This window comes from Miniopterus natalensis, chromosome 2, assembly GCF_054644295.1.
Source record: "Miniopterus natalensis isolate mMinNat1 chromosome 2, mMinNat1.hap1, whole genome shotgun sequence".
Classification (NCBI taxonomy): Eukaryota; Metazoa; Chordata; class Mammalia; order Chiroptera; family Miniopteridae; genus Miniopterus; species Miniopterus natalensis.
The window spans coordinates 75449682-75465049 of record NC_142082.1 but is presented as its reverse complement, the minus strand read 5'-3'; the positions used below and the strand labels follow the sequence as shown (position 1 = coordinate 75465049).

The following is a 15368-nucleotide window of genomic DNA, read 5'->3' as shown; positions in this document are numbered from 1 at the left end:
GTACTGACCTCTCTCTTATTTATCAGTATAGGCTTAAAATTGTAAATTGTGAACTAGGAAGTCACAAATAAGGGGTGTAATTATATGTTACACGAAACACCATTGTGATTATAATTCAGTCATCACGGTATTCCTACCCCCATTTTGTTAGCTGCACGCAGTCTGAAGCTGTAAGTCTTTCCAGGAAGAAGGTTGCTCACTGTACATTCTATTTCAGAACCTTGGTAAACTTCTCTGGGTTCATCTTTTTCTACAGGAGACATTTCCACACCATAGCAGGAAATGGGAGATCCACCATCGACCAGAGGGGGTCCTAAAGGTTTCCGGAAAGATTTAGGCAACTTAACAGGAGGAAAATATTTAGTATTAACTTAATTATAATTTATTACCAAAATGAAAATTACCCCATCGTAATTGTATTTCTTTTGCTTTGGGTCTACCCTGTAATCTGGGAGGGAGGCATGGGCCAGGAGGCACAGCTGGAGTCTGCACAAGTAAAGTTTCAGATACCTGCCAAAACAAAAGCAAAAACAAAACAAAAATGCCCCAAACTAAATAGTCAGATTGCTTTTATTAAAGAAAAATAACACAAACACAAAGACTGTAGTGAATTTAAAACTGTACTTGACTATCGACTGAAAATAAAGTTCTGAATAAAATAAAAACTAATAAAATCAAAAGTAAGTCATTAAAACTCAAATTTTATATAGACAAAGACACTATGAATACTATATATAAAGTAAGTTACCAAAAACAAACAAACAACAAAAAAAACCTTTTTCCTTTTCTTCTTTGCATAAATAGAAAACCAAAAAACCCCTACCTCCAACACAACCTAACAGACATTATTTTTGACCATGTCCAAATGGACCCACAAATCTCTTCTTTGGAAGGATGTTTTAACATTCTGTAAATGCAATTTGCCATGTTTTCAGGAGGTTTAGACTATTTTGGCTACTTTACAGCATACTGTATTTTTAACCTAATTAATTAATTAATTTAAAAAAGCTCTTTTCTTCTTCCTTTCAACCTAAAAATGCAAAAATCAAGTAAGTTTTTCTAAATATTTGTCATCTTTCCAGGTGTTTGGTATTACTACTTTTAGCTTCTATGCTATTTTTAAAAAAAGTCTTTTATCTTAAAAGACATGGTCTTAAAAACACTGATACAAACCCAGTGCCATATGCCTTATCTGCACTGTATTAAGGTTTACACTTAACTTTCTTTCCAAACATAAATAAAATATTTGGTCATCACCTTATTCAGAAATGTACCCTATATAAGAATGCTATAATATTATATTAGAAAAATAGCCTTTTTTTTTTTGGTGGTGTGTGCGTATGGGTAGGAAGGGTTTGCTTTTTTAAAAATCCAGTAAGATTTTTTTACTAGATAAAATGAAGCAATTGGATCCCAAGCCTGTTGGGTAGGACCTGTATGCAGTTTCAGAATACTTGCATTTTCAACAATTTGTTTTTTAAAAGTACTTTTACTGCATTAAGTTCCATTTGAAAAATAATAATAATTATGAATGCTCCAAAAAACCATTCATGGTTAAATTCATTAAAAAGAAAAAAAATCACTCCTATTAAAAAACAGACTTCTCCATACTGGCCAGTGTGGCTCAATTGGTTGAGTGTTCTCCTGTAGCATGGGAAGGTTGTGGGTTTGATTCAGGATTAGGGCACATGCCTAGGCTGTGGGTTTGATCTCCATTCAGGGCATGTATGGGAGACAACTAATCAATGTTATCTCTCTCACATTGATGTTTCTCTCTCTCTCTTCCTTCCTCTCTAAAAATCAATTAAACAAACAAAAAACCAAAAAACCCCACCCTTCTCCAGAACATTACATATGCCTCATATATATATAGTCAATGGTACATTTTAAGTTCATTTTGGTTATTGGGTCTCTAATAATAAAAATAATTACCACATTTTCTGAAATAAGTATTAAATATTTACTTAACGAATATTAAGTAAATGACATTTTGTGATTTGTCCTGATACACAATTTATGGAGCAGTAAATCAGTTTACAATTATTTTATTTCTATTTGTTAGGTATGGCTATTGAGCAACATACTAAAATTTTTCTTTATAAAATTTTCTGCAATGTTTTCATATATTTGTTTTTCCAAAGCTAAACACCAAGCAGAGAATAGATAGATATTCACTGAATACAGGCTATTTGCTAGGTACTACTATTAGAATATTCTGGCCTCTATAAAATTAACCACCTGGGTGACAGAAATTACTTTTATACATGTGTAAATACATTTTAATATTTGAAGTGGCATCTGGTGATCTCATCTTATTTGACCAAACTTTAAAAAAACCTCTATATAAATATTACCGCACTCTGTCCTCCGTCACTGATGCAGTAAACTCGTAAACGATAGAAACAGCCTGGACTCAGTCGATCACAAAGATGTTCCCTAGTAGCTCCACTGTATATCATATCCCATTTGTTTCCTGTAAGGTGAAGAATTATGTTCAATCAGCTCCAAGGTAATGTTTAACGTTTTGGTATCATGGACACGGCAGGTATCCTAGCTTCACTAAATAAGTGTTTATGTAATTAGTCAGAAACAATTTAGGCTTGTTTCAAGTTTCCTGGAAATGATCTAATTTTCTTTATGTGTGTAGCTTCCTAGACAAATTTTGCATGGCTCTGTTGAAGGGAAATATCTCTGTAACTCTGTACAGACTTTGGCTTAGATTGATAATTTGCTTTTAATTAAGCATTTTAAATGTGTTTACTGGTCCAGTAATAACATTATAACACACAAAGAGTAGAAAGAACCAATACCACAGGAAGTTTAGTCTTAATTAAAAGACATCCTTATTTTTTTCAGGCAATAGGTCATTTCAAGAAATAAAGATTGTTAAATGTGTCATTCAACAATAAAGTTTGCTAGACATAAAATTTATTATTAAAGCTAGTATAATGTAAGTTAAATAAATTTTAGAAGATAAATTTTCTCTGATACATCTGGGTATAAATATGATTGAATAAACTAATTTCAGAAGAGTTTAGGTATACTGGATCTGAGCAATGCAAACAAACAAGAAAAAAATAAGAAAATTTAAATGTAATAATATAGGTGTATAGCAGTCTTACATTTGATCTGCTATATTCCTGGAGATTACAACTTAAAGTGGGTTGTAAAAGGAAAAATTCTATTACAAACAAAAGAAAAAAATCAAGAGGAAAGAAAAGCAATCGTATAAAATGTGAAATCATAAAGAATAGAGGCAGACTGACTGGTATAAATCTATTATTTTTTAGTAGTTATTCTTACCATTAGAACCTTCTGCCATCTCCACTACATATTTACTGATGGCTGCCCCTCCATTGTCTTTTGGTGGGTCTAGCCAAAGAAACAAAGATAGTATTAGGCAAAGTACAGAAATCCTAATAAATATAATACCAAATCTTGGATTGCTTAAAAAGAAAAAAAATCGCCTGCAATGCTTTTTTAAAAAATTAATATCAGCATCTCATTAATGTTTTTGCATTAGGTAGTATATAAGCAGGTGCTCAATAAATGTCTGTTTTAAATGAATAAGTGACTTTCATTTCTCATGAGAGCTAGGATGACCCAGGTGACATTAACTACAAGTTCAGAAATCTTCCATTTCACACAGTGCTGCCCCTGCTAATAGTCCCACAGTGGATCTCAAGTTCTTTCTGTATCAAATCTGAACTTAGTATGTGTGAGTACCTAGCTGTCCACAAAAAAGATCCTCTCACATTTCCTATTAAACTTGCTTGAGCTAATATATTTACTTAAGTACCTTTAAAATTATCTTAATATTCTAATCATTTTAATCAAATATAAAAATAATCATGTACAAAGATGCATAAAATCTTACCCCAAGTTATTTTAAAACTGTGTGAATGTATCTTTCCTTTAACTGAAGGCTTTACAGGTACTCCTGGTTTATCAGGGCATGTAGTGAATTCTACTATTTCACTTGGATTACTTTTACCTTCTGAGTTGTAAGCAATAACCTGTGATGAGAACACAAAAACATAAAATAATTAATGTCTGACACTTAATGATATTAGCTTAATGAACAAACTGATGAGAGACATAAAGGCTCAATCAAATGACAAAGTTTTCACACTGTAATAAGCCATCAGGCTTACTTGTTTGAGAACTGATAGGGCCTTAGCATATATATTCATTCCTAGGAATACAAGTGTAAGTCTAACATTCTGATACTAAACAAGAGTCATCACTGGAACAAGTTATAATCTGATGATACTTGATGGGCTTTAGGCTTGTTTTACTTATTCTTTCAGTATTCTTCAGGGGCTTAACAAGATGTCCACAAATGCTTTGAATATCCTTTCCTCAAAAGACAGAGGCTAATTCCTCTTCCCTTTGAACTGTACTTAATGGCTTACTTCTAAAAAACCAAATGTAGAAAATATGATGGTGTCTGTAGCTTCCCTATGGAGAAGCTTATGTGGTGGAGATCTGGGAGGAACTGAGAGCTCCTGGCAACAACCACTTGAGTGAACTTGGAAGTAAGTCCTCCAGCCCCAGTCAAGTCTTCAGATGACTACAACCCCAGCTGACATCTTGACAGGAATCTCATAGAGATCCTGCATCAGAAACACCCAGCTGAACTGGTCCTGAATTCCTGACTCACAGAAACTGTGAGATAATAAATGTTCATTTTTTTCAAGCTAGGTTGTGTAGCAATAGACAGATAAAATTCATATCTAGGTATTATCATATTCAACTTTAGCAATTTAATTATATTTTTATTTTAACCTCTCTCTTCTACTGAACGTAAGCTTCTCAAGTCCAGTATCAAACTTGATATGATTATCTCTTTTCCAAACCTGCTCCATTCTGTTTATCTCTACTAGTAAAAAGCACTACCATCTACCTACTTGCTCAAGTCAAAAATCTAGGGGAATCCTTGATTCTCCCTCTCTAAATATACATATCAAATCTAGAGTGGGTCCCTCCCCCTTATCTGTAATTTCACTTTCCGCAGTTTCAGTGACCTGTGGTCAACCACAGTCTGAAAATATTAAATGGAAAATTTCAGAAATAAACAATTCATAAGTTTTAAATTGTGCACTGTTCTGAGTAGTGTGATGAAATCTTGTGCTGTCCTTCTGCAGCCTGCCCAGGACATGAATTATCCCCTTGTCCACTGCATCCACAAGGTATATACTGCCCACCTGTTAAGTCACTTAGTAGCCCTCTTGGTTATCAGAGGTGGGGGGAGGGGAAAGACTGAGAATGCACAAGGGCCTAACATCACATTTACATAACTTTGATTACAGTATATTGTTATAATTGTTCTATTTTATTATTAGTTATTGTTAATCGCTTACTGTGCCTAATTTATAAATTAAGTTTTATCATATGTATGTATGTATAGGAAAAAACACAGTACATACAGGTTTTGGTACTATTTGCAGTTTCAGGCATCCACTGGGGGTCTTGGAATGTATCTCCCACAGATTAGGCGGGGACTACTGTATCAGTAAATACTGTCAACTCTATCTCTACTTCTCTGTTTTCTACTACCATCACCTTAGTCAATGCCTCCTTTATCCTACCTTTTCAGAATGACTACAATATACCACTAACTAGTTTCCCAGCTTCCTTTCCTTCCCTCAACCCCATCTACTTTCTACACTTCAGCAAATGGGACTTTATCACTTTTCAGCTTAGAACCCATCAATGGCTTCTCATCTTATTCAGAACAAAATCTAAATTCCTTATCATTGCCTATGTGATTTCACCCCTGGCTACCTCCACTTTAGGGTCTTTTGCATTAGCAATTATTTCCCCTGCCCGGAATGTTCTTTCTGATCTTGACGTGCTATCTCCTTCTTGCTATTCATGTATGTTTAAATGTCATTTCTGAGAAGACTTCCTTGACTACTCAAGTAATTATCACATCACCCTATTTTAGTTAACTTAGGACTATCTGATATTTATTTGCTTGTTAATTGTCTGTTCCTTTCACTAGAATATTAGCTATTTTGGCCACTGTTGTATTCTTAGTTTTTAGAGTAGTGCTTATCATACAGTAGATGCTCAATAATTAGTGAATGACTCAAAGATAGGGACTACTATAACATGACATGACACTACAGCCGAGGATCTAAATAAATCTACTACCCCAGATAACTCATGCATCCCATGAGAACTCAGTAAAATTTAGTCTAATTGTTCAGTTTTGCTCAGGCTTCCTCAGACCTCCAACATAGTATTTAGATGGATTTTCAGGATATTTCTTCACTATGCTGCAATATAAATTAGACTACAAAGGGGATCAAAACACTTCCCAATATGGGACAGCATGTCTACTAAAACCGAGTAACTAAAGAAAACTTTAAAAATAAGAACAGGCCCTGGATGGAGTGGCTCGATTGGCTGAAGTGTTGTACTGTATACCCAAAGATTGAGGGTTCAATTCCTGGTCAGGGTCAGGGCACATACCCAGGCTGCAGGTTCAATCCCCAGTGGGGTGTGTTTGAAAGGCAACCAGTTGATGTTTCTCTCTCTCCCCCTCTCTCTGAAATCAGTAAGAACATACCCTTGAGTGAGGATTAAAAAAAAAAATTGGAAGAGTTAAGATCATTAAAATGTCCATACTACTCAAAGCAATCTATAGATTCAATGCAATTCCTATTAAAATAGCAATAGCATATTTCACAGAACTAGAATAAGTATCCCCAAAATTTATATGGAACTGAAAGACCCGAATAGCTGTAGCAATCTTGAGAAAAAACAGAGTTGAAGGGATCACTATACTGGATATCAAACTCAACTACAAAGCCACAGTAAACAAAACAGCCTGGTACTGGTACAACAATAGGTATATAGATCAATGGAACAGAACAGAGACCCCAGAAATCTACCCACGCCATTATGGTCAATATTTGACAAAGGAGGCAAGAGCATATAATGGAGGAAAGACAGTCTCTTCAATAAATAGTGTTGGGAAAATTGGACAGGTACATGCAAAAAAATGAAACTAGACCATCAACTTACTCCATAAACAAGAATAAATTCAAAATGGATAGAAGACTTAAATGTAAGTAGCGAAACCATAAAAATCCTGGAAGAAAAGAGGCAGTAAAATCACAGACATTTCATGTAATAGAATTTTCACCAATACATCTCCTAGGTCAAGAGAAACAAAGGAAAAAATAAACAAATGGGACTACATCAAACTAAAAAGCTTCTGCACAGCAAAAGAAAACATCCTCAAAATGCAAAGGGACCCCATGGTATGGGAGAATATATTTGCTAAGAGTACATCTGGAAAGGGGCTAATTTCCAAAATATGCAAAGAACTCATACAACTCAACAAGAGGAAGACAAACAATCCAACTAAAAAATAGGCAAAGGACCTGAATAGACATTTCTCCAAAGAGGACATACAGATGGCCAGGAGACATAAGAAAAAATGCTCAAGTTCGATAATGAGAGAGATGCAAATTAAAACGACCATGAGGTATTACCTCACACCTGTCAGAATGTCTACCACTAACAAATCAACAAATGACAAACGCTGACCATCGAGGATGTGGAGAAAAGGGGAACCCTAGTACACTGCTAGCAGGAATGCAGACTGGTGCAGCCACTATGGAAAACAGTATGGAGGTTCCTCAAAAAATTAAAAATGGAACTGCCTTTTGACGAGTGATAACACTTTTAGGAATATATCCTAAGAATCCCAAACACCAATCAAAAAGAATTTATGCACCCTTATGTTCATAGAAGCACTATTTACAATAGCTAAGATCTGGAAACAGCCCAGGTGTCCATCAGTAGATGAGTGTGTAAAAAAGCTGTGGGGCATTTACACCATGGAATACTATGCAGCTGTAAAAAAAGAAGGATCTCTTACCCTTTGGGATAGCATGGATGGGCCTGGAGAGTATTATGCTAAATGAAATAAGCTAGTCAGAGAAAGACAAGTATCACATGAACTCCCTCTTATGTGGAATCTAAGGAACAGAATAGACTGACAAGACAGGACCACAGACATGGAAGCATGAAAAGACTGACAGATCTCAGAGGGAAGGCAGGAAGGAGGGCAAGAAGCAATTAACCAAAGAACTTATAAGTATATATGAACAGCCTATGGACACAGACAATGGATAGGTGCGGGCCTGGGGTGGGGTGGGAGATGGGTGACATCTGTAATGCTCCCAACAATTAAAAAATAAGAATATTAAAAAAAAGAGGAAAAAAAATAACATTAAAAAATTTATCTTTATTGTTAAAAGTATTACAGATGTCCCCGTTTTCCCCCACCATTGATCCCCTCTACCCTGCATCCATCCACCAGGCCTTCTCCACAGTATTGTCTGTGTCCATGCGTTATGCATATATGTATGTAAGTTCTTTCATTAATCTTTCTCCATGTACTTCCCTACCCCTGCCTTCCCTCTGAGATTCGTCAATCTGTTCCATGCTCCTATGTCTCTGGGTCTATTTTGTTCATCAGTTTATGTTGTTCATTATATTCTACATATGAGGGAGATGCTGTGAACACCCATGTGTTTGAATGTTTTTAAGTGTTCTTACTGTAGTTGATTTCTAATTTCATGCCACTGTGATCCGAGAAGATGCTTGATATGATTTCAATCTTCTTGAACTTGTAGAGACTTGTTTTGTGTCTTAACATGTGGTCTATCGTTAAGAATGACCCATGTACATTTCAGAAGAATGTATGCTCTGCAGCTTTGGGGTGAAATGTTCTGTAAATGTCAATTAAATCCATCTGATCTAGTGTGTCATTTAGAGTCAGTTTCCTTGTCGATTTTTTATCTGGAAAATCTATCCACTGAAGTCATTGGGGTGTTAAAAGTCCCCTACTATGACTGTATTGCTGTCAATCTCTCCCTTAAAGTCCTCCAGAAGTTTTTTTATAAATTTAGGTGCTTCTATTTGGGTGCATATATGTTTATCAGGGTTATATTCTCTGGCTGGATCAATCCCTTTAGCATTATGTAGTGACCTTTCTTGTGTCTTGTTATGGTCTTCATTTTGAAGTCTATTTTGTCAGATATGAGTACTGCTACTCCAGCTTTTTTTTCATTGCCATTTGCATGGAAAATTTTTTCCATCCCTTCACTCTTAAACGCCATTTGAGTTTTTTGTTCTGAGGTGGGTCTCTTGTAGACAGCATTTATTTGGGTCATGTTTTCTAATCCATTCAGCTACCCTAAGTCTTTTGATTGGGGCATTTTATATTTAAGGTTATTATTGATAGGTACTTATTTATTGCCATTTTAATCCTTTATGCCTATGTTTCTCTCTCTTTCTTCTTATTACAGCGGTCCCTTTAACATTTGTGCAATGCTGCTTTAGTGGTAATAAGCTCCTTTAGCCTTTTTATGTCTGGGAAGCTCTATTTCACCATCTATTTTGAATGATAGCCTTGCTGGATAGAGTAGTCTTAGTTTCAGATCCTTGTTTTGTATTACCTTGAATACTTCATGCCATTCCCTTCTGGCCTGTAGAGTTTCTGATGAGAAATAAGCTGACAGCCTTATAAGGGCTGCTCTGTAGGTAATGGATTCCTTTTCTATTGGTGCTTTTAAGATTCTGTCTTTAATCTTTGGCATTTTAATTATGATGTGTCTGGGCATGGGTCTCTCTGGGTTTTCTTGCTTGGGACTCTCTGTGCCTCCTGAAAGTGTGATTTTTTTCCTTCACCAGGTTAGGGAAGTTTTCTGCCATTCTTTCTTTCTTTCTTTTTTTTTTTAATCCTCATCTGAGGATATTCTTTCCATTGCTTTCAGAGAAAGGGGGGGGAAGTAGAGAGAAAAAACATAGATGTGGGAGAGACATACTGATTGGTTGCCTCTCAGAGCAGCACCAACTGGGGTCGGGGATTGAGCCTGCAACCGAGGTACATGCCTTTGGCTGGAATCGAACCCAAGACCCTTCAGTCCATGGCCTGATGCTCCAACCACTGAGCCAAACCAGCTAGGGCTGCCATTATTTCTTCAAACAGGTTTTCTAGCCCTTGCTCACTTTCCCTTCTGGTACTCCTATGATGCAAATACTGTTACATTTCATGTTGTCCCACAGCTTCTTTAAGCTGTCCTACTATTTGTTTTTTAGTTTTTGGTTCTCTGATTTTTTCTATCCTGTGTTCTAATTTGCTGATCCGATCCTCAGCTTCCCCTAATCTGCTGTGTATTTCTTCCAATGTATGCTTTATTTCTACTGTATCGTTCTTAATTTTCTTCATTGTTTCCATATCTCTTCTCATGCTGTTTGAGCATCCTTATAATCATTATTCTGAACTCTACATCTGATAGATTGCTTATCTTCATTTCATTTATCTCTTCTTCTGGAGAATTCTCTTGTTCTTTCATTTGGGACTTTTTTGTCTCCCCATTTTGACTGCCTGTTTTGGTTTGTTTCTATGTATTAGGTAGATTTGCTAGGAATCTCAGGATTTTTGGATGGTCTCTGGTGCAGGTCAATGTCGGATGCTATTTGTGACTGGTTTGAGTATAGCCTGGAGCTCTCAGTGATCCACAGCTTGTGGCTCCCTCTGCTGGGGCTGGGTGCATTTGGAAAGGACCAAGCTGTGTACCAAGGTCTGTTTTTCCTAGCCCCAGGTCTAGAAGCAGATCAGGCAAAACTCAAACCACTCAGAGATCTGCCTTTTCTTGCAGACTGTTATTCTCAGTCCCATAATGAGCCCCAGGCTGCAGACCACAGCAAGGCATAAACTCCACAGGGTGGGGCAATTGCTTTCCCACCAGGCAAAGCTGCCTGGATGGTAAAGGTCTGGATGGTAAATGTATGCCCGAGAAAGATGTCTGCTGCAGTATGGGGGAAACTCAGCATAGGAATCTGAGCTCTATCCTTAGAGCCCCCAACCCTGGATTCCTCACTGGCCCTTTAAGAGGGTGCCTGCATTTCCAGTCATCTCTCCCTGGCAGAGAGAAACCCCCACTACATTTCACAACTAGATGTTATATGGGTACCTTTCTTAGTTCTGGTGCTCTGGGCTGGGGAGCCCAGCTTGGGGTTTAAACTCCAGAGTTCTCAGTGGGAACCCCCCACAGCTGGGATAACCCTCTGGACCTTCAGCTGCTCTCTGTGGGAGCCCGGCCAGCCCTCTTGCACTTCTGCACTTCCTACCAGTCTCTATGAGGTCTCCACTTTACATCCTTGGTTATGAAGGTTCTCTCCATATAGTCTTCAGTTAATTATTCAGGATATTTTTTCTGTATTTTAGTTGTAATTCCAGTTTGGTCCTGAGAGAGTGTCAGTGTAGCTTCCACTTAATCTGCCGCCATCTTGGAATCTCACTAATTATGTTTTAAAAGCTATAAAATATTTTAGCATTCCCTCCTTTTACTTCAGCTAGCCATAAAGATATAAATATATAAGGTTATCTCCCCCATCCCAATTTTACAAATAATCAAAACATTCATTTAGCACCCACCACAGAGGGAGCATAATACTAAAAATTCTAGGTGTGGTGCACTCCTTACCTTTATTAGAATTTTTATGTAAAAGACAGGCAATATGTATATCAAAATAATTCAGCAAGAGAGGAAAGATGACTATCACTTAAAATGGTCCAGAAACGCTTTAAAAGGCGAATGGAAGTGATATGGGGTCTTCATGGGCAACAGCAGTGAAAGGGGAATCTTGGGTAAGATGGAGAACAGAAAATCCTGAGTATAAGAGAAATGAAAAGTAGAGAGCTCTGCTTGGGAAAGGATGAGTAATCAATTTGATGAGGTAAGCCTGTTCGTGTAAGGCATGAAAAGCAGTACATTTAGAAGACTGAGTTGGTTAGAATAAAAAAACCCCTATGTCAAACTAAGGAAACTGTTTTTCAGAGGGAAGGCTGTTTCAGAAAGGTTAATCTAGCTGTAAAATAGAACTTGAATTAGAAGGCAAGAGAATAGCCTGAAAGCAATACAGAACAGATTTGGAGATTTAGTATTCTTCAGGACTGAAATGACAGCACGGGAGAAGAGAAGGCAGACCAGATGAGAAAAAAGGAAGGGAACATGACTATGTACTGTCATAGATGCTGATATATAAGTGAATTTCCAGGATGAAAGATTAGAGAAGTTAATAGATCCTGATACTGTTTTAATCTCTCTCCACTGATGAAAAGGCCTCAAAAACAGGTAACAAGATGAAGTGAAAGTATCTAAGGGCTCTCAGCCCTAACACTGTAAGAAGCCTTGTTACTTGAGAAACTATTTTTTAGAAATTTCAGGAAACAAGGCATCAGAATCACAGGGACTGCTTACTAGTCTTTGAAGCCTTTAATTCTTTAAATATGTGGAAACCAGGTGTTGGCCCAACTTCCAGTGAACCATTTGATGAAATCAGCACTGTTTGCTTTATTTTACTATGTGATTTTAAGAAATGACTGCTTTCTCATGCTTCAGATTTTTATTTTATCCTTTAAATTCTTTCATTGTTCTAATTTTGTTTTAGTATTTTCAGTGCTCTAGGAATGTCTTTAGTACTGAATCTAGAATTCTGGCATTTGGAAAACTTGGTCATATTAGAATTTTATTCTATGTAATTCATATCCTTATTGTTTCTTTAAAAACAATAACATACTATTTAGTCACTACTTCCTGGATTATATTTTTATTGCTTTTGTTTAGTATTCTAAGATTTCTTTAGAGTGTTAAGATTTTGTTTTAACATGTTTCCTTGAAAGAGGAGTCTGCAATGTCAAACTAGAAAAGGCAGACAGACATAGCAGTAAGATTTAATGATGTAAAACCCTCTCAGCTGGTACCCAGTACACAGTAGATTCAAAATAAATGTCTGGGCTTCTAGAAAATTTTATACAGTCATCATTTTCTCTTTCCTAGTATTTTTTTTTTCTCCTCTAGATCAGTGGTTCTCAAATTTCAGGAAGCGTGAGAATCATTTGGAGGGCTTGCTAAGATACAGATTGCTAGGCTTTAACCCCAGAATTTCCCATTGAATAAATCCAGGGTAGGGCCAGTGAATTAACATTTCTAACAATTCCCAGGTGATATTGATAGAATGGTCTCATGATCACACTTTGAGAATTACCATTCTGGATCTAGGATTTGTATACCTTGCAATTTGAGAGTGACTTCCACAGTGAAACAGTTTTAAATATAAATTGGTGATTTGTTTATAGTGCATCAGTAAGGAATTTAACTCCTACTTGTGTGTATATATTTTCATCCCTATGTGGCAACAACACCATGCTGTTATACAGTAGTAGAATTCTAAGAATTTTAATAAATTTACTAAATTATGAAGATACAATTTCTGCAGGAAAACTGTTGATAATGATTATTATTGAAGCAAAAATACAATCCAATATCATCATAAGCGGAAAACTGGAATAAATGTATATACTTCTCAGGTATTTTTTAGCTCCTATAAATATGAAAGCTATTTAGGAATGAAAATAACCCAGTGTTATCAGACGTTCTGAAAATGAAGCTAATATATAAAGCAGAGTATAACAAATATAATTATGCACTGCATAATCAAATTTCCCATTATCACTAAAATTTTCTTCCTAAGGTTCTTAAGAGGTAATAAATTTATCTTTGTTCTTTAAAAATTAAAACAATTTGTAGTGACTTCTATCATTTATTTGAAATGATTTGATTAAACAAGCACTGTAGGAAAATTCAAATGCTGAGTTTATCAACTAATGAGTATCCTGGTGTATTTTGGGGGAAATTTCCGCACAAAAATGTAGGTTGGCTTATATTTAACTGGTATGTTAATTAATTCAAGCATTGTCTGTCAAGAAATACCAATGTATATCATGGAACAAGTCAGAGCTAAAATATATCCTAGAAGGGATGTTATACTAAGAAAGATAATTTCAGGAGTCTCCATAGCAGAAGAATTTTCAAAGCTTGCTACTGTTTCAAGTGAGCAAGAATAATATGTAGGGTCTTCATGCTTCAAGTAAGCAAGAACAACATGCAGAGTCTTCTCTGCCTTTCTCCCAAAATAATTCAGTCCAAAACCAACAGATGGGCTAAACAAGGCAAGTATTTGTGCTGGGGGACAGGAGTGGGTTGGGTAGAAGCAGTAGCATTTACCTAGCAGGAACTCAAGCAACCTGAATAGGGAAGGGTGTAGGGGAAAGTGGAAGAGTTTGATCCAATAAGTAAATATATTAAATACAACTGGGGAAATGTTTCTCCCTAACAATGAAGGGAGTCAGAAATAAGGAAAGGGAGAAAACTAGAATTAACAGGTGGTGTTGGAAGTATTTGGTATGAAGTCATGATTTAAAACACACACACACACACACAATACATAGTTCCTAGCTCTGTCCATTGAGAGGGTGCCCAGGAGTAGCAAACCCTTGTAGTAATTAAGTATACTGCCAGATCTTGGCTTCTAAATACCATTGTGCACCAAAAGGACCCAGGTACTTTGAGAAATAGCCAATCCTGGAATTCCATGTGCCAGAAAGGAAGGGCTCAAAGAATAATGGGGGGAGGGGCAAAAGGATTCAGAAGCCAGATTGAAGGGGCTCCCAAATCTGAGACAATTTGAGCCTCATCTCATAATCACAGCAACAAAATACAATCCACTGAATAAAAAGCAACCCATGAGTTCATACTGATATAAATAAGTGAAAAGAGAAAGCTTTTCCTTATATTATAATGTCAACTAATAAATGTAGAAGGAATGATAAAATTTAAAAATCACCACTTGGCAACAATCATAGTAATGATTCAGGCATGAATTATTAATGGGTTTTAAAACTAGTGGGTAAAAGTTTGATGAGGAACAAGATGTTTACATACTATTTACAAAATATTTATTATAAAGGAAAAAAGAACAACTTTACAGTGAAGAAACATGGTATATATCACCTTCATCAAGTGACTATCAGTAATGGGACAACCTGAAATTATGTACCACTTGATATGATGCACTGAGGAAAAAAATAACATTGCTTTGTCTAATATCATATCCCTGACAAAAAAAGTATTCTCAGTATCTTGAACAACATGCACATTTTAAAAGATACTTGTTCACATTACACAAACAAGAGTCCCATAAAACATTAAAACTGTTAAATATAGTAGTCCCCCCTTATCTGTGGGGGATAAGTTCTAAGACCCCTAGTAGATGACCGAAGCTGCACCTGGACTGAATCTTTTGTGTACTATGTTCTTTCCTATACATATATACTTATGATAAAGTTTAACTTATAAATTAGGCACAGTAATCGAGTAACAATGGCTAATAATAAAATAGAACATTATAACAACATACTGTAATATAAAAGTTGTATAAATGTGGTCGCTCATTTCAGGTGATCCCTTGCTCAAGTCTCCATATAGGCTCAATAC

General features: G+C 36.1%; 1 protein-coding gene across 2 annotated transcripts in view; it reads right to left on the bottom strand.

Moving 5' to 3' along the window:
• Positions 1 to 15368, bottom strand: part of FNDC3A (fibronectin type III domain containing 3A) — a 189668-nt gene that overhangs the window by 17519 nt on the left and 156781 nt on the right. For both annotated transcript variants that reach the window (XM_016205446.2, XM_016205447.2), the window contains 5 exons: positions 3878 to 4016; positions 3304 to 3372; positions 2355 to 2473; positions 405 to 510; positions 138 to 313 (listed from right to left, as the gene is read on the bottom strand). In XM_016205446.2, the coding sequence (XP_016060932.1) occupies positions 138 to 313; positions 405 to 510; positions 2355 to 2473; positions 3304 to 3372; positions 3878 to 4016 (609 nt within the window). The remainder of the gene's footprint in view (positions 1 to 137; positions 314 to 404; positions 511 to 2354; positions 2474 to 3303; positions 3373 to 3877; positions 4017 to 15368) is intronic.